The sequence below is a fragment of the Coenobita brevimanus genome, chromosome 55 (assembly GCF_032717465.1).
Source record: "Coenobita brevimanus isolate Jiangsu-jjx chromosome 55, ASM3271746v2, whole genome shotgun sequence".
NCBI classification, from domain to species: domain Eukaryota; kingdom Metazoa; phylum Arthropoda; class Malacostraca; order Decapoda; family Coenobitidae; genus Coenobita; species Coenobita brevimanus.
This window is the reverse complement of record NC_137008.1, coordinates 50,470,431-50,495,873: the sequence shown is the minus strand read 5'-3', so window position 1 is coordinate 50,495,873 and position 25,443 is coordinate 50,470,431. Positions and strand designations below refer to the sequence as shown.

At 41.0% G+C, this 25,443-nt stretch overlaps 1 protein-coding gene across 1 annotated transcript; it reads left to right on the top strand.

Moving 5' to 3' along the window:
- The first annotated feature begins 638 nt into the window (after positions 1 to 638).
- On the top strand, positions 639 to 25,417 carry LOC145401379 (KICSTOR complex protein kaptin-like). Its single transcript, XM_080273710.1, has 12 exons — positions 639 to 700; positions 1,296 to 1,382; positions 2,204 to 2,294; positions 4,562 to 4,628; positions 17,720 to 17,802; positions 18,237 to 18,407; positions 18,708 to 18,868; positions 19,308 to 19,477; positions 22,368 to 22,455; positions 23,883 to 24,012; positions 24,457 to 24,621; positions 25,138 to 25,417. The coding sequence occupies exons 2-12, from the start codon at positions 1,312 to 1,314 to the stop codon at positions 25,219 to 25,221; spliced, it is 1,281 nt and encodes a 426-aa protein (XP_080129836.1). The 5' UTR covers positions 639 to 700; positions 1,296 to 1,311; the 3' UTR covers positions 25,222 to 25,417.
- The last annotated feature ends 26 nt before the right edge of the window (positions 25,418 to 25,443 follow it).

The following is a 25,443-nucleotide window of genomic DNA, read 5'->3' as shown; positions in this document are numbered from 1 at the left end:
ACAGCTGTAAAAGTGTCAATAGATTCGGCGCTGAATCCCACAACAGGCTTTTCAGGGTTTCCATGTCTTTTACACAGAGGGCAACATTGGTAATGAAAAAAAAAAAGAGAGACATTTATGACTTAGATTATTCTAAAATTGCACGAATCATAAGTGTTCCATGGGACAGAATAAACATACGCAAAACAATGGTTTTGCTGATGTTTATTCTGCTGGTATGGAGTGCATCTTTTAATAATCTACCCTGTGTATTGCATGGGCCGCCTTTCATTCACATGTCGCATGTCTGTCACAAGAAGCTCCCTACATTTTTCCATATTCTCAGAGAGTTAGTACATTCCACTTCATGTTCTTTACCTTCAAGAGTAAGCAAATGTTTAATTAGTCTCTCTGCTGTAGGACGGTGTTTAGTAATACGTTTTGGTGTTGTCTCAGCTGATCCAGAACAACAACAGCCGATTCATCCGTCCAGGGTGTCCTGTGCAATATTCTGAATCCTGAAAGGCAAGAATACTTTCAGATATGAGCATGGGCAACTAATTTTTAAGAGAACGAGAAACATACATTAGTACCTTAGTACATATGATAGTGACTCACAGCAAACCTCAACGCGAAAGAGCCAGAGTTAAATGCGTGGCAAGTGAATGAAGGGGACTGTGGTGAAGATTAAACCCCGATTTTTTTTCTTAGTTCAGTGGTGGTACATAAGCATCTTTGTCTTACCTGTTAGCGTTTTATAGTTACAGTAGTTCATATTTTGTTATGTTAGATGATCAGTTTTGAGTGAAGTTTTGGGGGCAAAATCAAAAGATTTTCAGTATAATTTGATAATTTGTTTCCTGTAGGACTGTTGCTGTATTCCTATTTATTTATATGCAGCACTAGTTTCTTCCTTATAATGTTTTCCTGGTTGGTGTCTTCAAGCAGGGATATCTTTTTATATTTTATTTCTTCTGTGGTACTTTGCTGTCTTCCTGGGACTGAATTGCTGATCCATTTTTTGTCTTGGGTGAAGTTTCTCTTGCATTTTCATGGAGTTCAAGTAAAACCTGCCAGAGGGCATAACCTGTACTTGTTTACTATACTAAACAACCATTAAATCTTAGAGTAATTATTTGCAGATTAGGTCAAATTAAGCATCAGTTAGGTGTGGCTTAGGTTCATTTTACTTAGCTACAGTCGGTTGTTACTTCTGAGTGTGTCGTGTATGCAGTTTTAAGTGAGTGAATCATAATCTTCCATAGTATATCCAGCAAAATAAAACTTTGTTATTAATGTCGTGCCTAACATTGCAGAAAATATTATGAGACGATGAGCAAAGGGACATCAGGAAAAGATGACAAGAGCACTGGACTTAACTTCATTGCTGCTCACTTCTTCAGGTACATATAGATACCTTTCTGTCTGCCTGATATAATTGGTAGTGATTGTTGTTAAGCACTGCCTATTACAATACTGATTTCATGACAAAATATGTCATTGCATTGTTTATAAAGGCTACATCATGCTTGCAAACATCAGCCATGGTCACCTAATGGAAGCTCTCCATGCTGTAAGTTCTCTGGCAGCCACCTTATTCAATCCCCTATCCCTGAGGTCATATTCTATAACCTTGACCCAGGTCTTTTTCAGTCTGCCTCCTGCATTACTACCCCTGACATTCACACTTCTCACTTTTGACATCCACTTGTCATCCTCCTTCCTCTCTACATGTCTAAACCATCTGAATCTATCCCTCCTCACCACAATGCCAATACCGGTACACTCTATTCCTATCCTTTCTCTCAACTCTTCATCGCAAACCTGGCCCTCCCATGGCCTCTCATTCACGGACACACAACACATCCCTCTGATTAACATTAATTTTTCGATAGATTTTGCAGTTAATTATTATGGACCGGTACAGTACTGTATGCAGTTCAATAATATCCATGTATGTAAAATTCTCTTTTTCTGGCTTTCTGTTATACCGTCCTTTGCCCCTCGATAACCCTGACTTATTCTAGCCATTGTTATTGAGCAGCATTTTTATATTGATCAGGGCATATTACTGTAATGTGATATTTCTCTAACTGAAAACTGAAAAACTGCATGTAGGTCAATCACTGTAGTATTTTAGCAAAGCCAGTGTGACTTAGCAGTATTTAACAACAGCACCAGAAAATGATGGTTCATGAATCTTATTCTATGTTCAATTTTCCAGCCTTCCATCACAGGGTAATGTTTATTCTCTGACACCACTGATAGATGCCAAAGGACATGCCAGACTGTTAGTCGCATCTCTTCAAAGGAAAGTGAGTACTGTATATATTGTATCCAGTGAAGTCAGGTTCATTCTAACCTGTATATAGGAATTTCTGTGGAGTTCACTGAAGTTTTTTGGATAGCTAAGGGATTGTATTTCTCTGAGGTATAATTCTGAAGTTACCGGTACTGTATTTCACATCTGTTTAAGATACTCGCAGAGGATATTGATAATTTTTAAAGATTGTTTTTGTTAACCTGTAGACCATAACATTTTATTTTTGTTTCCTTGATGTGAAAAAAAAATAAAAAAAATGATTTATCAGGTTTCCCTTCAGCCAGCTTTGCACTTTTCATCTGGAGAATGTGGTGAAGTATGAATATGCCTAATATGGGGTCAGTCTGTCTCAGAGTGTAGTTGTTATGGAATTTAGTTTCAGGATCTCTGTTAAATAAAAACAGTGAAGTTTTAATGTGTTTTTGCCACATCTGTAGTTTTTAGTGGAGTGAGACCATATTTTCAGTACAAATCTGCCTTTTATTAATTTTTTCCCTCGTAACTACATCCAGCAGTCAGTCCAACCTGTTGGGTGAAAAAGCTTGACACAAACAAGCATATAATGAAGTCTTTCAAGACAAAATCAAACAACAGAGTGATAAATAAAAGTATGTTGGTCAGGTGCGGGTAAGGGGATGGGTCTGTTATGATGTGGCAGGGGTAAACCAGTTCAGCTGTCGGGCCCTGCTGTGGATGTCACTGCTTGCATTGCGCAGTTGACCCTTGTGCGGTGTGATGCGGTGAGGATCTGTCCGTTCTCCCCTTTGGGGCTAAGATGCGAATGAATGTGTTTGAATGGATGAGTAAATGGAGAGTGAGTCGTCCTGTCTCGGCTACCTCCCTTTCCTTGGGGGAAGCAGCCTAGGTATATAGATAGATAGATAGATGTTGGTATACTGTATTTGTTAACTCAATCTGCAAGATTGAATGTAAGGAACCATGTATAGTTAGTACCCTTTGTGAAGACAAGAGTGGTTTAAATTGATTCACTTTACAGTTGTCCATCCGTGCTTTTTAGATTTACAGAAGTGAAGGTCCAAGTACAGTATGTGAGCAGTGGAGGGCTGATATTTGAAAAGTATTTCATAAAGAATAAATAAATAAATAGCTACATCATGTAGTACATGTGTCCTCAAAATAGGGTTACAATTAAGATCTGGTGCCTGAAACTTCATAGCTGTTATGTAACAGAGTGAAAGATGTTGTTAAATTAGGAGTTACCTGTACTCTAAATATCGAGTACTGTGTAATTAAAGAGTGAAAGTCATAGCTGATTAGAGATGTGTTGGTATTGATGAATCATATACTGTAGCCACATTTCACATTTTATTGGGGTACCTTTCAAGACTAATGTACTGAACCACCTGTGAGATTTTTCGTTTTATCAGCAGTGTAACATCTGGTGGTAGAGTTGTACGATCAGAGAGGTCTGTGATTTATGCACTACAGTTTGAATCCTAGAGGTGGCTTGAGGTTTTTCCATCATCTTAAATGCTAATTTGGACATAGAGCAGTATCTTCTCTTAAATATTCTTGATTATGGTAACCTCGCTGTGGGTCCCTACACCCCAAATATTGGAGTGCATATCCATCCATCCATCAGCCAATCCTACATTGCCCCATGAGGAGTGTAGGAGCCCGGGGCTAGGCAGTTGGTCCTGACATTTAAGGTGAGAGTGACCAGCCTCATTCATCCCTGAGTGGCATTACATGAGCAATCAACCCCAACCATCCCTTGGATATAAACCTTCACCGGCTCAGTCCGATTGGAGTGCAATAATTACCCACTAAAACCACCATGCGCCAAAATCTGGTTATATGGTTACCACCCAGCATAGTAAATGCTTTCCTGGTGTACAGGAAACCATTTGGCTTGTCACTCAGTGTAGAGTCACCCACAGGCTGAAGGAAGAGGAAAGAATGAAGGAAAGAAAGACAGAAGAGAATGGAAGGAAAGAAGGATGGAGAGGAAAGGGCAGACACCCGAGAGCAGCACCACATTGAGTGAGTGGATGGTGAGCACCCCCACCTACCACAAATATAGACACTATTTAGGCAGGGGATCGTAGTTTTGACCAACCCTCAGGTTATGAGCACCCATCACCATTTTAATGTTATACCTGTAGATTTATAGAAAGGCATTTTCTAATAAAATTTTGTACAATATCAATTTTGGTTTAGAGTTTTACACCAGTTAATATATATTTGCAAAGGGAAGTAACCTGTAAATATAATTAATATGTATGTTTTACTACTCAGGTGTATTGTTTAGAGTACACAAATGGACGACCATGTAAGAGAGAAGTCCCTTTCACCTATATACCAGGTAAAGATTTTGAATATAGCTACAGCTAAATGGAATGCAGTAATTTTACAGTAATGTGAATTATTATTATGAGGAATCCAGTAAGAAATCAGACACCTACTTTTTTTGTTCTTTTGTTTTACCTTTACAAAACATTGGTTCTAGACTTGCCAGCTATTAAATGAGACCACAGTTTTCATTCTTTTTAATGAAATTTTGAAAACAAAATATACATCTGTTGTTATTATGGACTTTACATGTGTGATATTTTGTATGGATTCTGGTACTTCATCAGAAGTTTGTAGTTCTGTCAAAAGGAGAAATTAGTGTGGCAATGCATACATGCCATTTCGTTGATTGTTTTTTAGGGGAAGTTGGAGTATACTGTATCATAATATATTCATCATCATCATCATCATCCAATCATGTCGCCCCATGAGGAGCATAGGAACCCAGAGCTAGGCAAGTTGGTCCTGACATTTAAGATGAGAGTGACCAGCCTCACTCATCCCTGATTGACATTATGTGAGCAATAAACCCTAACCACCCTTTGGATATAAACCTACACAGGCTCAATGCGATTGGAGCACCTTAATTACCCACTAAACCACCAGGGGCCATAGTTTGGTTATATGGTTACCACCCAGTGTAGTAAATGGTTTCTTGGTGTACAGGAAACCATTTGGCTTGTCACTCAATGTAGAGTCACCCACAGGCAGAAGGAAGAGGAAAGAAACAGGAGAAAAAAGTTGAAAAATGAAAGAAATATGCAATACAAGAAAGTAATGAGCTACTCATTTGCCTTAGTTGTTGTTCCAAACCCAAGATACTAGTACAGTATTTCAAAAGCCTGTCATCATCAGTGAATGTATTTAGGGTAGGAAGGGGTAGCATGTGAAGTTAAATGGAGAGACAGACAGCACAAAGTTGAAGAGTGTTGCATTTGTGATGTGGATATGCTTCATAGTGTTACAAGTACCCTGAAATGCTGTGGCTATGTGGACAAAATAGAGAATGAGAGATGACTAGGAGATTGTATGCAGGTGAGGTGGAATGGGAGATGGGGAGGGGGAGACCAAAGGAGGAGATGGAGAGATATATGAGTGAGAGTGGTGTGGACTGGAGAGAGGGTAATCTCTTGATGTAAGACATGGAGACAGTTCATTTCAGACTACTGTACTTATTCTTAGATGAAGGCATGTGGCCATAGATAGACATGTAGAAGATTAGTGCAATATCTGTCTCCAAAACTGAAATGAATAAAGCATGCAAGGAAAGTGTAGCATGCCCTTGTGCACCGTAGCTGACAACAGACAGATGATATTTTCAGGATCAGGCAACAGACTGAAATTTTCAGAATCAGACAACAGACTGAAATTTTCAGGATCATGTGGAATGTTGTTGAAAATTTTGTTGCAGGATGGTATGTGGGAATGCCCATCAGTCTTTTGCTGTAATGTTACTTTCAGGTAACTAAACTTAATACAAGCCAAATGGTTGCATGTAACCTGGGTTAGTAGCCATGTAACCATTAAATAGGTGATCGGTGGTCAAGTGGTTAAGGCACTCAAATTATGCCCCATAAAGGTTGATATCCAAGGGGTGGTATGCTGTTCAGAGCTAAACAGTGTGTCATTTGCCATTTACATCTGGACTGAGTTTTCCATCCCTGAGGCTCTTGCCCCTGAAGAAGCAATAAAGGATTGGATAATGAAAGGATACCATGAATATTTCTGGATGACAGAGTAAATTGCCATGTGCTATCCATCCGTCATCCAATTCTGCATTATATCATTAGGCACATACTGTAGGGGCCTGGGGTTAGGCTGCTTACTCAAGACATTCAAGGTGAGGGGCCAGTCACTTGCTCCTGACCAGTATTATGAGAGCAGTTCACTCCAACCATCTCTAGGACAGAATCCTTACAGGCATCCAGTTGTTGTTAGGAATACCATAAAGTTTGTCATTAGATGGATTTTTGCTTCATGCAAAAAAATTGTGTGTGTATTTAGAGATATGCAACCATATGGTGCTAATATATATATATATATATATATATATATATATATATATATATATATATATATATATATATATATATATATATATATATATTCAGTAAAAGCTCGATTAATCAGAATGCATAAGAATTCTACCATTCTGGATATGGAATTTTCCGGATAACTGAATGTTACTTTTAGAAATTTTCTTGGAGGTCAAACAAATGAAATAGGACCAAACTTGGGAATTTATTTCATAAAGTACATTATTCAGTATTAGATACAGTAAAGGTACACTACAGTACACAAAAAAAGACATCAAGAGAAATTGTACAGGATTGAACACAAACCAGCAAACATTACCAAAAATTATTTAAAGAAAAATTTAGCATATGTTACAGGCCAAAATAATTTTGAAAACTTAGCTGCATACACTACTTTATCCTGTACTGTACAGAACTAATCAAGAATTGTAGGGGGATCATCAGGATCATGGGATGAGGATTCAGACAGTGGAGAAGAGTGGAAGGAACAAGGTCAGGTGCTGAAGAAGCGGAAGGAACTGGGTCAGGAGCTGAAGAAGTTGAAGGAACTGGGTCAAAAGCTGAAGAGGTGGAAGGAACAGGATCAGGAGATGAAGAAGTAGAATCGGCGACGACCAGTATCCAGAATATTTTTGACCCCATCTATCTATCTATCTATTGCCAGACGCCTCAATCCCGTTTGGGGTGGCCACAAACAAATCGCCTCCAAGTCGCCCTGTCCCCCGCCATTTCACTGCCCTGCTCCCAACTCACACCCCCCTCTCTCATATACCTCTCCACCCCATCCCTCCATCTCATCCTCGGCCTCCCCCTCCCTCTTTCCCCCTCCACCTCACTCACATACACTCTCTTCATCAGTCTTTCACCCTCCATCCTCTCCACATGGCCAAACCACCTCAGTGAGTTCCTCATAACGCTTCCTATCACATCCACATCCACACCACAACGCTTCTTTATATCCTCATTCATCAGCCTGTCTCTCCATGTGACTCCACAGGCTCCTCTTAAATAACTCATTTCCACTGCTCTCACTCTTGACTTGTGTCCTTCCAACAACGTCCAAGCTTCACTTCCGTACGTTAGAGTTGGTATCACAATACTGTCATGTAGTAACTTTTTCACTTCCATGCTCACTTCCCTGTTTCTTATCACTGCTTTCAAAGAACCAGCAACCTTTCTTCCCTGCTGTACCCTTTCAAGCACTTCACCCTCCAAACCTCCATCCTTACTCATCATACTACCCAAGTACTTAAATGTACTCACATTTTCCAATTCCTCACCATCCAACCTCGTTGTACATTCACTGACTTCATCTCTCTCAAAGACCATCACTTTACTCTTCCCTACATTCACCTTTAGATTCCGTTTCTTACACACTCTCCCAAACTCATCCACCAAGCCTTGCAGCTCCCCTTCGTCTTCACTCAACAACACAGTATCATCTGCAAACAACAGTACAGGGAGTTTCCAAACTCCCATGCCGGATCGAATTTGTGTTCTGGTTATACGGATGTGCCAATACATTAGATGCTGGTTAATTGAGCTTTTACTGTATATCCAGTCACTTGATGTGGTGCTGCCTACTTCTTCCTTCACCTTTATCACTTTTTTTTTGTCTGTCCCCTGTCTTCCTATTTCTCATCATCATCCACTCACTTGATGTGCTGCTTACTTCTGCCTTCACCAGTATCACTCTTTTTCTGTGTCTGCCTTCTTTTCTTCCTATTTCTCCCTTTCGTTCCTGTCACATTTTATTACTCCTCTTTCCATTTCAGGTGGCTTTACATTGAGTGATTAGCCTAATGGTTTCCTGTAAGCCAGGAAATCATTTACATTGGTGGGTGGTAACCATATAACCAACCCATCAATGTTCCCTACATGTCAGCAAGTGGGTTGGCAGAGGGTTAGTGCCCCTCCCCATAAAACAACTAACTCAAAGACTAATGGCCACCCTTACAGGATTATGGCATCTGGCAATAGTTATATATACTGTATATATATATACTGTATAGAGAGAGAGGATGGAAGTGATAGTGAGTGAGGTGGAGGGGGAGAGAGGGAGGGGAAGGCCAAGGATGAGATGGAGGGATGGAGTGGAGAGGTATATGAGAGAGAGGGGTGTGAATTGGGAGCAGGGCAGTGAAATGGTGGAGGACAGGGTGATGTGGAGGCGATTTGTTTGTGGCCACCCCTTATGGCATTAAGGCATCTGGCAATAGATAGATAAATATATATACAGTACATCCCCCTAGTACGCGCCGATATGGGCAGCAGTGGACGCTGCATGCTAGAAATTTGCGTACTCTGAGTACATAAACTTATGGGAAAAATTACATATGGGCAGCACCCCCATTCATGGGCAACCCTTGAGACTACTTTCAGGCCTAAGTATTGTACACTACAGGGAAACTATCTAAGACATATTACCTAAGATAAAGTAAACCAACAAGATTATGGCTTTACAAAGTCAACAAGGATATGGCTTAACAAAACCAACAAGGATATGGCTTAACAAAACCAACAAGAATGTGGCTGCTCACCTTAACCCAAGAAGACAACAGGCGAATTGTCTCCTGCACCACTCGTTTTCGGGACAATTCGGCATCAAGTCAGTTCGCTGTCACAACAATAACAAGACAATTCGCCATCATTAATGAAGACAGCTATGGGTGACGCTAGAATAATTCAAAGGCTACTACAGCGAGGAAGAAACAGATTAATTAAACCACCAGTGTTGGAGAGTGGAGACTTGTCTATGAACCATTTCCTGGGGGAGGATCAAGAGGATGATGCAATGTCTGAGGTGTCAGAAATAGACTTTGAAGGGTTTATGAACGTAGTGAGTTCATTAGCTAGTGAAAGTGTCGAAAGTGCTGGTGACAAGAGTGGTGAGGAAGGTGGTGTGTTGAGTGGTGCAGAAGAAAATTCGCCGTCAGATAATTCCCCGTCAATACATGGACGATTCCCCATCAGGACAGTTCGCACCCTGGACAGTTTCCTGTCAGTCTATAAATACAGTATACTTTTTATTAATTAATCAATACTTTAATAACCGTCGAAGTCTATGTTCAGTAGCTTAGGCTTTGGATATTATTTATTAGTTGCACCTTTAGTCAGTATTGACTAATGGAGCAACTAATAAATAATATCCAAAGCTTATGCTATTCAGCATTGACTTTTATGGATCCCCTTGAAAGATAATTATTAAAGTATTGATTAATTAATAATAAGTATACTGACGGGGAATTGTCTGATGGCAAATTGTCTCGGAACCCTAACGTTCAACTCCTGCACCACTCAACACGCCACCTTCCTCACCACTCTAGTCACCAGCACTTTCGACATTTTCACTAGCTGATGCACTCACTTCGTTCATAAACCCTTCAAAGTCTATTTCTGACACCTCAGACATTGCATCATCCTCTTGATCCTCCTCAGGAAATGGTTCATGGACAAGTATCCACTCTCCATCACAGGTGGTTAGCGCTTCTTGGGGTGGCAATGTCGCGTGCTCGGGGTAACCCCGGATTCGGGCCACTCTTCACTGCCCGTCTCACAGTGTGGTTAATTCGCATACTATTAAAAAATACACTAAAATTTTTTTAAAATAGGTACTCGTGTACAATGAGGATCGCGTACTCTGAACTCGTGTACTAGGGGGATGTACTGTATATGTATATACTGTATATATATATATATATATATATATATATATATATATATATATACAGTAATCACTCTAATATCCGGACGCCCAATAACCGAACATCCCCACTAACCGAACCTTATCGTCCTGGGATCAAACATTCCCAAAATGGTCCGAAAATCCAAAAAATTGGAAAAAAAACCGATTTTTTGCCGTCCGTAATTTGAACTTGCCGCGCGCGCCGCGTGAGAGCATTGTTTTGGTTCGTCATTCCTCCGACGTCCGATAGAGCGCCGCTGCATCATCCCCACTTCCCGCCTGTCTCTCACCGCGACTGGACCTGCGCTGTTCGTCATGGCTGCCCACGTGCTCGCTTTTGTGGTGGTGCCGTACTTGCTGCAAGGCCTCCTGCTGCTCTCTGCCCTACTCTTAGTGTGTGTGATGATGGCCCCGCCTCCTGAGAAAAGGAAGAGAGTGGTGTTGACTCTGGAGAAGAAACGGGAGATATTGGAGAAGGTTGATGCGGGTTGGTCTTCCTCTCGCATTCTCCGCGAGTTCAACCTGGCCCGGTCGACTTTGTTTGATATCAAGCGTTCCCGAGACAAGCTCATGCAGTACACGGCTGACTTCTCGTCGAGAAGCAAACGCAACGTGGAGAGGAAGGTTATGTTTACTCCCAAGTATGCAGAGATCGACCGCTCCACGTTGATTTGGTATCGACAGCAACGTGCAGCTGGTGTGATGGTACGTGGAACGGAGCTGAAGGCTGCTGCTGAGAAGTTTGCAAGGCTTCACGACGCCCTAGACTTCAAGGCATCCGAGGGTTGGCTCTTCGCGTTCAAGTTGCGACATGGCCTTACTAACCGTAAAGCACATGGCGAAGCATTGGACGCTAACGAGGATGGAGTGGACGAGTTTCGGCACAAGGTGAAAGGCTTGATCGACAGGGAGGGCCTCACTCTCGGTCAAGTCTATAACGCTGACGAAACTGGCCTATTCTATCGCTCGGTGCCAACGAACACTCTCGCCGATGAGACGGAGAAGCGTGTACCTGGCCGCAAGCTTTCTAAGGAACGGATATCTGCTTTGTGTTGTGCCAATGCTAACGGCATGCACCGGCTTAAGCCCGTTATTGTTGGCCGTGCAAAGCAGCCTCGGTGCCTTCGTGGGGTGATGGATGTCCTTCCTGTCGTATGGTACCATTCTTTGAAAGCATGGTTCACAGCTGTGATTTTCAAAGACTGGTTTCACCATCACTTCGTCAAGGAGGTCATACATTACCAGACGAAGACACTGGGAATTCCTCGCGACCAGGTAAAGGCTCTCCTTCTCCTCGACAATGCACCTGCCCACCCGTGCGACAAGGACTTGGTTGCTGAGAATGGCCGTATTAGGTGCATGTTTCTGCCACCTAATACGACTGCTCTCATTCAACCAATGGACCAAGGAGTGATCGTGGCAACAAAGCGCCTGTACCGTCGGAAGTTCCTGGACGAGGTGATGGTGGTTCTCGAGGACGAGGACGAGCGCAGGGAAGGACGTGACACTCGCCGCCCGCCCCTCTTGGAAAACCTTCGCCGCTACAACATCAAGTCTGCGCTGTACAACTGGGCTAGTGCATGGAAGGAAGTCCCTGTGAAAACTCTTGAAAATGGTTGGTCTCGTCTGCTTCTCGGAACAGATGTGGAGTACGATTTCCTAGGGTTTGACGTGGATGACTTCCATGCACGGCTACGTACGCACGGCGACGATGTTGATGTGGACGATGTTCGTGAGTGGTTGGACGACGACGAGGGCGATCCTGGGTATCAGACGTTGTCTGATATCGAGATCGCGTCTTCGGTTGCTGGTGTCAGTCCCGAACTTGAAGATTCCGACGACGAAGGCGATGATGATGCAGACTCCGCCCAGCAGGACACTACTCCAGCCATCCCCAAGCTGAGCGCACTCCGGGAACATCTAGAGTTCGTCCTAGACTACCTGGAACACCCGGACTGCGACAGGGAGATGGGGCCCTTGGGACTCGTGGAGGAAGTGCGTGCTTTCCGGCAGCGCATCATCAATCGCCAGAATCGTCGGTCCTTGCGTCAGTCAACGATTGACAGTTTTTTCAGGCCCGTGACCCCCGCTGTGCCAAGCCCTGGTTCCACTCCGTTGCCTCCCCAAGACAGGCCCTCATGCTCCGAGCCACAGCCCAGCACATCAGCTACAGTGGAGTCACCGCTCGACGTGAGTTTGCGGCTGTCTTCAGGAGTCTTCTGTAGTCGGTACGCCATCACCACTACCCACCGATGCACCCCTTGGACGCCTGCCAGTGATACTCTCGGGCTCTGACAGTGAATAAACAGCAAGAACTTCTCCACTAGACCACACGGGAATTTTGAGTGTTGTGCAGTGAAAAAAACGGTGTGTTGTGTTAAGGTTTTCAAGTTGGGAGAAAAGACTAAGTAGAAAAGAAATTTAACGTAACTAACCTTCTTTGTTTTGGCTTTGGAAACTTAAAAAACTTGGGAAAAGTTAATGTGCAACACTTAAATTTAATGGAACATTATTTGGACTAAAGTGAACACTGTGAAAAGAACGGACTTCTGTGTGTTAGTGACTAAGTTCAGTGCAAGACTTCAGGAAGAGTGTAGTGCAAGTGCTTCAGGAAATCGTTCTTACTGTCAGAGTCCGAGAGGAGGCGGTTATTCATCGAGGTGGCCAGGGACTTGCTGTAAGTAGCCAAAATGTTTCATGTTGTACTATTTTCCATACTATATTTACCAGAATGTTTCATATTGTATTTTTTCCCATACTATACTTACCAGAAAGTGTCATACTGTACTTCTTTCCATACTAAACTTACCTCATGCATGTGCAGTAGGAATGGGTTTTTCAGAGTTCGGTTAGGTTCGGTTAGGTTAGGTTCGGTTAGAGTCCATAAGTACCAGAATGTTTATTAATGTATGAACATACTTCTAAACCCACATTTTATGTGTCTATTGCATTTATTTCAGTCATTTATGTGCCTTATTGGTGTGATTTGGGTGTTAAATAGGTGCTATGCATGTCCGGAGGGAGTTGTATAGGTGTTTCTCTGTGTTAGGGTCCGTAAGTACAAGTCCATAAGCTGGGGCCCAATATCCGGACAAAACCAATATCCGAACCTACCGATGGCTCTATTGATCCGGATATTGGAGTGATTACTGTATATGTATCTGTATCACACAGTAGGTACCCACAGCATGCGAGTTCAGGGTACGCGATCATCATTGTACGCAAGGACCTATTTTTTCATGAATTTTAGTGTATTTTTTAATAGTATGCAAATTGAACTCATTGCAGGCGAGACGGCAGCAAAGAGTGGACCAAATCCAGGGTTTATCCCGAGCACGCGACATTGCCACCCCAAGAAGTGCCAACCACCAGTGATGGCGAGTGGAGACTTGTCGATGATGGAGCTCAGTTGCAGTGGTGGGCGGCACAAACGAAGAAGGACCTTGCGCAAACGCAATGCGCAATCCATAGTTCACTACCTCGCGCAAGCGCAAGTGCGCAACCTGACAAATATTTAGCATGCGTAACGTCGCAAAGCACAAGCGCAAACCATTTGCATATATTTGTGGGAATTACTGTAAAATATTGTGATATTTACATAAAATTGCATACATACTTACAATTATTTATTATTTTCTATTATTTGTAATATGTGCAAGTGCATAATCTAGTATTTAGCTTGCGCAATGCCACTAAGTGCTAGCACAAACCATTTGCATATATTTGTGGGAATTACTGTAAAATACTGAGATATTTAAACAAATTGGCATACTTACTTTTATTTATTATTATTCTATCTATCTGTTGCCAGACGCCTAAATCACGTAGGGGGTGGCCACTGGCCACAGACAAGCAACAAATCGCCTCCCTGTCACCCTGTCCCCCGCCATTTCACTCCCGTGCTCCCAGCTCACACCCCCCTCTCTCATATACTTCTCTCAATCCCTCCATCTCATCCTTGGCCTCCCCTTCCCTCTCCCCCTCTCCACCTCACTCACATACACTCTCCTGGTTAGTCTTTCACTCTCCATCCTATCCTTATGACCAAACCACCTCAGTGTGTTTCATCTAATGCTTCCTATCACATCCACACCACAACTCTCCTTCACTTCCTCATATGTCAGTCTGTCTCTCCATGTAACTCCACATACTCCTCTCAGATAACTCATTTATTTCCACAGCTTTCACTCTTGACTTGTGTCCCTCCAACAAGGTCAAAGCTTCACTTCCATACATTAGAGTTGGTGTCACAATACTGTCATGTAGTAACTTTTTCACTCGTGGAAGTTCAAACTGAGGAGTGAGCGGGCTGCGAAGCAGAGGGACAGAGAAACAAAGGCTGTGATGTTGCCAGTTTTACTTTTATCTGCATTTTCGCTAGTCGTTTTATTTAATAATTCAATATAGATATACAATAGCATGTGTAATTCCTTACAGAAATCATTAAAACATAATATTTAAATCAAATATCCACAGCCTAATAATTTATTTGGCTGTGGATATTTGATTTAAATAATATGTTTTAATGATTTTTGTAAGGAATCGCATATGCTACTCTTAATAAATAATATATTTTTAATTTATTATTATTTACTAATAATAATGATATAATCTATCTATCTATATACCTAGGCTGCTGCCCCCAAGGAAAGGGAGGTAGCCGAGACAGGACGACACACTCCCCATTTATTCATCCATTCAAACACATTCATTCGCATCTTAGCCCCAAAGGGGAGAACGGACAGATCCTCACCGCACCACACCGCACAAGGGTCAACTGCGCAATGCAATCAGTGACATCCGCAGCAGGGCCCGACAGCAGAACTGGTTTACCCCGTGCCACATCATAACAGACCCATCCCCTTACCTGCACCTGACCTGACTAGCTGATCAGACCAAATGCGGGAGAATATCCCCTCAGGGCTGCGTCATCACTTATTCATTCACAGTTTCTCTCCATTTATTTCTGTCACGCACAGCCACTCTTCCTTGCTCAACAGACATAATGATATAAAAAATATTAAAATACATTATCTCTGTTGAAGCATTTTAAGAAATGCTGCTATCCTCCATCCCTCCTGCCAGAACCCTCCTGACCCACCCAAGTCTCCCCATCCCTTGGCCAGACATACGGGAAGCTCCCAAGACCACGTGTCCCTAGTGTGCAATCCACAGGACAGGTGCGTAAGGCAAGTGCGAAAGCACAATATTGCGCATGGTCTCGTGTGGTGCGCAATGCGCAAATGATATTCACAAGAGCGCAACAGTGCGCAATTGCGCTTTGGGCAAGTGTTTGCGCACCTGCCCAGCACTGCTCAGCTGGGTACTGTGTGCCCTAGATAAATTCAAGGAAGAATTCAAGAACATTGAACACTGTCAGTCGCGAGTGCAGGAAGTGATGGCTTCACTTTGAAGGGTTTATGAACGAAGTGAGTGCATTAACTAGTGAAAATGTCGAAAATGCTGGTGACGAGAGTGGTGTGTCAGGTGGTGGTGCACGCTAGGGTACCGAGAAAATTCGCCATCAGGTCAGTGTGCCGTCAGACAATAATTAACTTGTTTCTTCCTCGCTGTAGTCACCTTTGAATACATATTCTAGCATCACCCATAGCTGTCTTCATTAATGATGGCGTATTGTCTTGTTTATTGACTTGACGACAAATTCTCCTGAAACCCACACTAGGTGCCTCACCCTGCCTCAGATCCCCTTCTTACCTCCGTTAAGCCTGTTCTCTTGGGTTAAGGTGAGCAGCCATATTCTTGTTGGTTTAGTTAAGCCATATCTTTGCTGATTTAGTAAAGCCATAATCTTGTTGGTTTACTTTATCTTAGGTAATATGTCTTAGATACTGTAGTTTCCCTGTACAGTATAATACTTAAGTCTGAAAGGAGTCTCAGGGGTTGCCCATGATCGGTGGTGCCGCCCATATGCAATTTTTCCCATAAGTTTATGTATTCAGAGTACAGTACACGAATTCCTTGTACACAATGTCCTCTGCCACCCATATACTCGCATACCGTGGGTACCTACTGTAAATATATATATATATATATATATATATACTGTATATGTGGAGCCTTTGTGGTACAGTGCTAGAGTGTGCGTTTCGCACGCTGGTGAGCGCGGGTTCGCCTCCTGCCAGAGTTGAAAAAACTTTGGGAAGCGTTCACCAAGCCACTTGCTACTTTGGCGGACACAAGGGGTGCTATGGTTGAAACAGTGTTGCATACTAGTATGCTTGCACCCAATCGGTTTAAGGCGGGCCGATTACACTTGGTTCACAGACTACACACACATCCAAAGCCACTACAACACTACAGTCACACTCACAAGCACTTCTCACCCTACATACAGTCTCTACCAGACAGCCTAAGCTGCTGGGTAGAGATACATTGGCTGTATCGTCCCTGCTTCGGTAGGGATAGGCCGGTCCTGCAGTGGACCTCAACGGCTGATGATGATGATGATGATTATGATGATGATGATACTGTATATATATATATATATATATATCTCATCTCATCTCATCAGCCGTTTTGAGTGTCCACTACAGGACTGGCCTATCCCTACCAAAGTGGGGACGATACAGCCAATGTATCTCTACGAAGTGGCTTAGGCTGTCTGGTAGAGATTGTATGTAGGGTGAGAAGTGCTTGTAATTGTAATTGTAGTGTTGTAGTGATGTCCGTCAAGCAGTACATGGCCAGAAGAACGCTCCCAAGTTTATTACCCTGGCGGGGCGCAAACCCTCATTCTTCAGTGTACGAAAACACACACTTTACCACTGTACCACAGAGGCTCCATACATATATATATATATATATATATATATATATGTCAAAGGGAATTTGTGTAATCAGTGATTTCATCAAATCCCTAGTGAATTTGTGAAATGAGTTTAAACTGAGATGGGTTAATTTAGGATAGGTTGATTTAGGCTGTGGTTAGGTTAGGCTGGGATAATCTAGATTAAATTTAGGTTATGTTAGGCTAGGTGAGTTAGGTTAGATTTATTTATTTAGTTGAGCACTTAACGGAACTTAGCATTCATTTAAATTAATCGAACCTAACCTGAGTCAACAAGCCTAGCCTAACATAACCTAAACTTAACCTAGATTATCCCAGCCCAACCTTATTGCAGCCTGAATTAACCTAACATATTTAAACCATCCCATTTTAAACTCATTTCACTAGGGATCACAAAGGATTTAATTAAATCACTGGTTACACAAGTTCCCTGTAAAATATATATATATATATATACTTTCTTTTTTTTCTTAACCACTGCTTTATTATATATATTTTCTGCCTATTTTTCTAGTATTTATTTTTGCAGATTTACGAGCATCAAGTTTTAAACATACATTTCCTTTTCACTCCAGCTGGGGCAGAGATAATTTCTGTTGATGCCATCAACAGATCAGTCATCCAAGAAGATTTTATCATAGGAATTACTATCATAAAGGTAGGATATGACTGGTAAGAACTTGATTTTATATCTTGATGAACACTGTTAAACTATGAATAAGTTTTCATTATGCTTTCTTGAACTTTCTGTGGTCTGTGCTTTTTTGTTTTCTGTATTCTGTCCACTTTTACTTGTCCAAAAATGTCATCTCCCCATCATGGATACTGAGCTGTAACAAATGATTAACATAAGATATGGTGTTAGTCATAAAGAACTGCGATGGAAAAGATGTGAAACAGCAGTAAGGTCTTATTCTGCCACGGAGCTATGTGAAGTAAGTTGCAAAATTATGGAAATCTCTGCCAAGTAAAAATGAATGAACTATAGTTACCAATATCGTAGTCTGGTTGAAGCTACAGTAGATGATATCACAACCTCCTACTACACATGTCACAATAGTGCAGTATGCTGTATTGTGTCTTTCCTTTTAGAGAGATGATGGTAAGGATCAGCAGAGCCAGTTCTTCAACATCTACTCTGACTGGGATCTAAATTCTGACAGTGCACTGGATATTGTGTCCCAGAACTGTCTCCCACTGCACCTGGACTTTGTACCATATCATCTGTACCACACTCAAGCTAGAAGCAAAAATGGCTGGGAGGTATGAGCAAGGATATAGTTGGCTGTGGCTCTTTTCAGAAACTATAACTGTTTTGTTGATAGATGTTCCTATGTACTACCTTGTATTTTTTTCTGGCTCATACCCACCTCTCTGAGAAACTTAGATGATGATGTTAACAGTAAACTGATGCATGAACAGTAAACGGTACTTTATGAACTTTAAATATTTGTAAAGTAGCATTGTAAAATTAGGACTTTCAGTATTACAGTTTTTGCTTTTTCAGTTTTCTAGAATGAAGACAGAAGGAAAGCAACATCTTAGCTTTGCCATTATTTGCAGACAGTATGGTTGCTTAGTGGTAGTGATTGCTGCATTCACCTGTACTGTTCTGACGAGGAGTCGTACCAAGAGGTTAATAACTCGGAACTATTCCCGGAGTTCCAGTACTTGTCTGAAATTGTCCTGCAGATTGATGTTTCTTATTCAGCAGACAGTAAGATGTAAGATTATAATACATGTGTACAATACCAGTATGTAATTTTCAACCCTCTGGTAGTGATGTCTTTCTGTAGTTTATATTAGTTTCTACCTGATGATTTTATTCGGTCAAGGAGAGCTCCCCAGTAGACAATAGAAATTAGGTGAATATTTTTTTTTTCTACATCATCGGGCTGAAGGAGTTAACATGTTTTACAGTTCTTAGTTCTTTCTTTCATATCTAATCTATGTTGATTGAGCATTTAGAACAGTATGGGGTTTTGTTTGCCCCTTTTTTTTTTTTTTTTTTTTTTTTTTTTTTTCATAATGTTTCCTTTCAGTGTGTTTGCATGTGATGTTTGAAATGCTAGTTGTTATTGATTAATATTGTGATAAACAATCTTTTGAAATGTCTCCAGATATCATTTCACATTACCAGTTGTGCCTATTGTTTGACAACAGAAGAACATCAGCTGTGGCGTGTGAAACTGGGACAGTGCAGGTGTTTCGTGTTAATGTTGAACCAGGACCACAAGTGACTGCAAGCCATACTGTATCTTGGGACTATCCAGTGGCCTCTGTTAAGATTTTTACCATCAACACCACAGTACCTCTGCCTAAGTTTCTTAAAGGTAATACTGTAAGGTAAATAGAAAAATATTATTATCATGGAGGAAAAGGGAGAGGGATGGAAAAAGAAAAGAGGATGGGTAGATATTTATTCAGCTCTGGTCTCTTAATTCTTAGCTGGTTTCACCATAGACTAAATTTTATATGGATTTTCATTTCTCTGTTTGGTTCTTTGTCTAGCACTTTCATCCATCCATCCATCATTCAATCCTACCTTGCCCCATGAGAAGCGTAGGAGCCCAGGGCTAGGCATGTTGGTCCTGACATGTAAGATGAAAGTGACCAGCCTCACACATTCCTGAGTGGCATTACATGAGCAATAACCCCAACCACCCCTTGGATATAAACCTTCACCGGCTTAATCCGATTGGAGCACCGCCATTACCCACCACACCACCCGGTGCCATAATTTGGTTTATGGTTACCACCCAGCGTAGTAAATGGTTTCCTGGTGTACGGGAAACCATTTGGCTTGTCACTCTATGTAGAGTCACCCATAGGCAGAAGAAGAGGAAAGAATGAAGGAAAGAAAGACAAAAGAGGGAGTGTAAAGTCACCTGCTGGCAGAAGGACGAGGAAAGAATGAAGTAAAGAAAGACAGAAGAGGAAGGAAGGAAAGGGCAGACACCTGAGAGCAGCACTACATCGAGTCAGCGGATGGTGAGCGCCACTCACTCGATGGAGTGCTACTCTCAGGTGTCTGGCCTTTCCTCTCCTCCCTCCTTTCCTTCCTTCCTCTTCTGTCTTTCCTTACTTCATTCTTTCCCCGTCCTTCTGCCTGCGAGTGACTTTACACTCCATGGTTGCTAATCTCTTGTTCTGGTTTATTGCAACTGTGACTTGCCTGTGTTTATATGTCCATTTTAACCTTTGGAGTGTGCAGTTACCTGTCACTGGACCCTTCCCAGAAAGAAGAAAAAATTGCCAGAAATAAACTTTTCTTTATTTACATTTTGTATTGTTCTTTATTTACATTTTGTATTGTTACCTTACTGCCATGCAAGACATGGCAGTAAGGTAAAAATATTTAAATCATTCTTTGTTTGGGTGTAGCAGTGTACATAAGTTTTGTGTAGGTGAGTAGCTGTGTTGCCATCAGATAGTATGTTACCACCCTCTGTGGCATCACAATTTAAACGAGTACTGGGTGGCAGTGGGATGAGAGGAGGCTGTAAAATGAGATGCTAACACATGTTTCTCTTGGCTGTGACATGGGAATTTGAAGTGCAGCTACTAGTGGGCACAACCTGTGCAGTATCTGACACCATACAGGTTAATTGTAGTGATTAGTATATCAACTGCTGTACTTTTATCTGTTCTTTATTACATGTTTAACCATAACTCTGATATTGAGAATATAGACAACAGCTTGCAGGTTTCATTAATCAAGTATAAATGGTTCTGTCACCAGAAGCAAATTAAGGATAGGCATTTTTGAGTCACTTAACATCAGTATCCTTATAACCTTATCACTACAGGAGATGCTTTGTAAGCTGATGATAGTTGTTTGATGGAAACCAGAAAAAAAAAAAAAAAATGTTCTCAAGGGGCTAACACGTTAAAAAGTGCTGTTTACTGCTAGTTGGTAGGCAGTGGCAACCATCATCCTCACACTTAATGTTGTGCAGCCTACTTCTTCCTTCCTCTCTCGTATTCCATCTGTGTCAGCCTTCCTCTCTTCCTACTTTTTCCTTTCCTTTCTGTCACTTTTTATTACTCTTCTTTCTGCTGCAGGTAGTTCTACAGAGTGAGAAGCCTAATGGTTTACTGGGTCTGGTAGGAACCATATAACCAGCTTATAGGATGAAGTAGTCCATGTTAACTGCTAGAGATGCAAATGCGACATCCTTGGACCAAACATCCATACAGTTCCTTGCACCTCGCTATGGCAAGACTGTGTCAGCCACAGATCATCAGTTCACTGCATAGGATGGCCCTGTAGGGGTGGTTGCATGCCTGTGGTTGATGGGTCTGCTTGGCCAGATAGACTGGGGTTGATCAATAGTAACAACCACATAGGGATTTTATTTTAGCTGACACCAGAGAGTTTTCTTTATTTAAGGAGAGGGCCCCTCAGAACTCAGGTGATTAGGGCAAGTATCATAGCTTATTTCACGGCAGAAAAGAAATTGCCGTTTGGCAACCCTCTTCGATTTCGTGCATTCTTGTGAGTAGCCAAATAATATAAAGTGATGTTAAACACAGCATCCTTAATTGAAAACAATAGAATAAAATATATTTAGCCTTTTTAAACACAGACATAAATGTAACGTAAGTGTTAGCAGTCAGTTGATGAAATAAACAAAAGCTAAGCATACACATTTAAATTTCATGGGGCGCCTGACAGTTGTTATGCAAGTAATAAAGTAGTGCCGAACATTTGACTTATTAAATAATGACACAGATGTCTCCCAGTATCATGTTATTGCTTAATACATTAACAGAAGGTAGACATAACCTTTTATAGTAATTTTTAATAATTACTGAGAATGAAACAGTGACATAGATGATAATATTTTTGTTGGTGCTACGGAGTTGCTTGGATGACAGATTGCAGTGGGAAATGCTAGTCAGCCCGACTGACTCAACAATGCTCACACGTGACCACACTTACAGTAGGCCTATGCTCCCTGCAGTCTCGCAAATTGTAAGTATTGATGTTATATGCTTCACGCATGCTTACTGTAAGTTTGATATTTTAGACGGTTCCTAACATCACTGTATATTATTCAGCTACTCACAAAAAGAATGCACGAGATTGGACAGTTTGGAAGAGGGTTGCCGAACGGCAATTTCTTTTCTCCCGTGAAATATGCTATAGAAACATAAAAGGTTTGCCTACAAAAATACATTTCAAACTAAAATAGTAATGCTTGTATTCTCTGTTACCAGTTCACAGAAAAGCTGAAGATATCACGCAAGAGCCTGGACTTACCCATGTTGTTGTGGCCACAACATTGGAATCATGTTATGTATACAGGTATGATCTATTGTATGCACACAATTCAAATATCAGGAAGATCCTAAAAATTACTATATTGTCTTTCTCAGCCAATACAATGCTTTTAAAAGGTAACATTGCCCCTCCATTGGTCCATGTGACATCCATTTTAGTTTATGTTTGCTGCTACCAGACATTTTTATTTAATTTAGAAAAGGCCTTTCATATTGAAGGTGTTTAATTAAGGCTGTATCTGCTCCATCCTGCCGGGGAAATTTGCCCTTCACTGAATAAAGTTTATTAGAAGATATTAAGAAAAGTATGCAAAATGTCTCCAAACTGAGAAAATTAAACCATGAAAGGCTGTATAGAGGAAATCTCACCAAACTGTGTACAGATACAGTACTTGTTTTCAGACTTAATACCATAGCTCTTCACATTATTATGTATTTTGCCCTCAGCTCTTGTTGGAAGAGACTTTGGTATTTTTTTTCCTTCCATAAAACAAGCTCAAACACTACTACTATGTCTTTCCAAGCCAATTTTCCCACTAATAAAAGGGGTAAGTAGTACAGCATCTTGAAAAGGAGTTAAAGAAAAAAACAAGAAAACAAGCTTCTGAGGACTGTCTTTGCTGTTCACTCACTCATCATTCAAAGCTTCAAAATTTTCAACTTCACCTAATGGACCCATCATCAATACAAATTTCATATATATATAATATACTGGTACTTTTAAAAGGACTGTAGGATACAGTCATTCCTTTAATTGTGTATTTAGAAAACGATACAACCTCTTTTGATGTGCATCTACAGCAATACTTTGTGCCTCTGAAAAGATGTCATATACCGAAGGGGTAATAGAATCTTAATCCACATGTTTCTTTTGTAATGTACTGTATTAATATGTTAATCACAGATGTCTGAATGTAAAAGGATAGAAAAGTGGTAGCCGTTTATATGATGATTTAATGTACATAGAAACTGGAAAGTTTAATTAACTAAAAAGAAAAAAAATCTTTCATCTCCAAGATTCCCCCCCCCCCGACTCTGGGCATAGGCATCACAGCCTGCTTCCAAGGCCCAGTAGTCCCCCTACATACCATACACCTCCACATGTCTCCACTTTGGCGCTCACACCCACCATCCATGTGGAACACATGCTAGGGCTGTCTCATACAGGACTCGTGTACAGTATTGGTATTAGCGTAGGTATTTTTACGACATGTCAGCGGGTCTTCTGGTAGATCAGTAAAGTCTGCTTTTATGAAATTCAAATCCTTAAACTGTTCCCTGCCCCAGCCGAGATTTGAACCTGGGTCCGGTAGGACTGCAGGCCACCATTCTACCGATTGAGCCACGGCTCAGTTCTATGAAAGTTTTATTTTTCCAGAGATAACTAAAGAGAGGTAGATTACAGTACTGGGTATATTTTTTGGCTCAAGTGCATTTGATGTTTATTTCCAGGGATATACTTGGCTCAAGAGAGTCCTATGAGTTGCCAGAATCTGACAGATACGACAGTGTGTCTTGTTGCATTACCTGTGACATTGATCAAGATGGAGAAAATGAAATACTCATAGGAACTTATGAGCAGGTAAGTGTTTGAAAATTTTGGAGGAATTTAAATTTCTAAAGTACTTATGCCATACATGTTTCAGATGAAAAGGCACTGTATTGCCAAAGATATTTCACCCCTTACTTTGTACTTGCAGGGCTCCACCATGTTACGATAAAAAGGTATGTAATTCCAGTCTATAATAAATGTCTGTTCATTGGTTTTTCACAGATTGCAGGGTTAAGAGAACACTGAGCCCCAGAAATTTAGACTTTTGTGAATAAATGAAACCTAGAAGATAGGTTCTTGGCACCGTAATTTATATAGTATTGTGATGTAATACCCCAAAAAATACTATTCAGTGTCCCCATACATCAACTCGTGATACTCTACTTGTTTAAGGTGTATTTTAAGATGCTTTAAGAGAGCCCATTAAATATCACATTAATATGCAGTTCGTATATTACAAATGTTTTGTTTCAGAAAGTGATAATGTATAAGCAAAATGCAGAGGATTTCCACTCCTGGGACATATACCATAGCATAAAGGTTCCCTGCCCCATATTGGCTCTGACACATTGTGATGTTATTGGTGATGGTTCTCTCCAGCTTATAGTTATGACCACAACTGGAATTCACATATTTCAGGTATAGTATTCATAACCTGATACTCCTGATTAAATACTGATAGTACTGGATTGGATGATGGATGGATGATAGTTTCGCTCAGTGCCCAAATTTCTGTACCATCTAGCTGTTTTCCTCCAGAATGCTGTTCAGTACTCTGAGTCATGCCTTCCCTGAAGTGTTTTCTCCCTTTTTTTTCTCATCCATGGTTCAGGTATTGTACATTGCTACTCCTAGATATATAAAATTCTTTACCTCTTCCAGTCAGTCATTCCCTGTTCTTATTTTACTGGTCAGATAATTTGTTTTGGTATCAGTACCTTATAGTGTATCTTGAAATAATTATAAACTTGCCCTCTTCAGATTGCCATTACCTTACTTTTACAAGTATTGACCTCCACTTGTCTTCTCATATGCACTTTGTCAGATTCACTTACCTTTTGAATACTAGTTTTTGTTATATTAGGAGTACCTCCTTTGATATAATTTTATCCAGAACAATTTTCAGTTATTTAATTCTTGTCATTCCTCCCACAGCATAATCCATGGGAATTAGCACCAGTGGTACTCAAGAGGTTAGAGGCTCTTGCAGATGATAGGCTCTTCAAGCTAAGCAGTTGATTTTTAGTTCAATTCTTACTAAGCCCTGTTCTTCAGTTTTGGAAATTTGGAAGGTGTTGATGTATAACAACTTTAACTTGAAATAGCTGCTTCACTGCAGTTTACGTAAAAATCATATCCTCTGGAAGTTATAGATAGGCTAGTTTATATTTTCACATGAAAAAAAGATATATATAAAATTTATTATAGTATTCTATGCTGTTGTATTTCTTTCCATGCTAT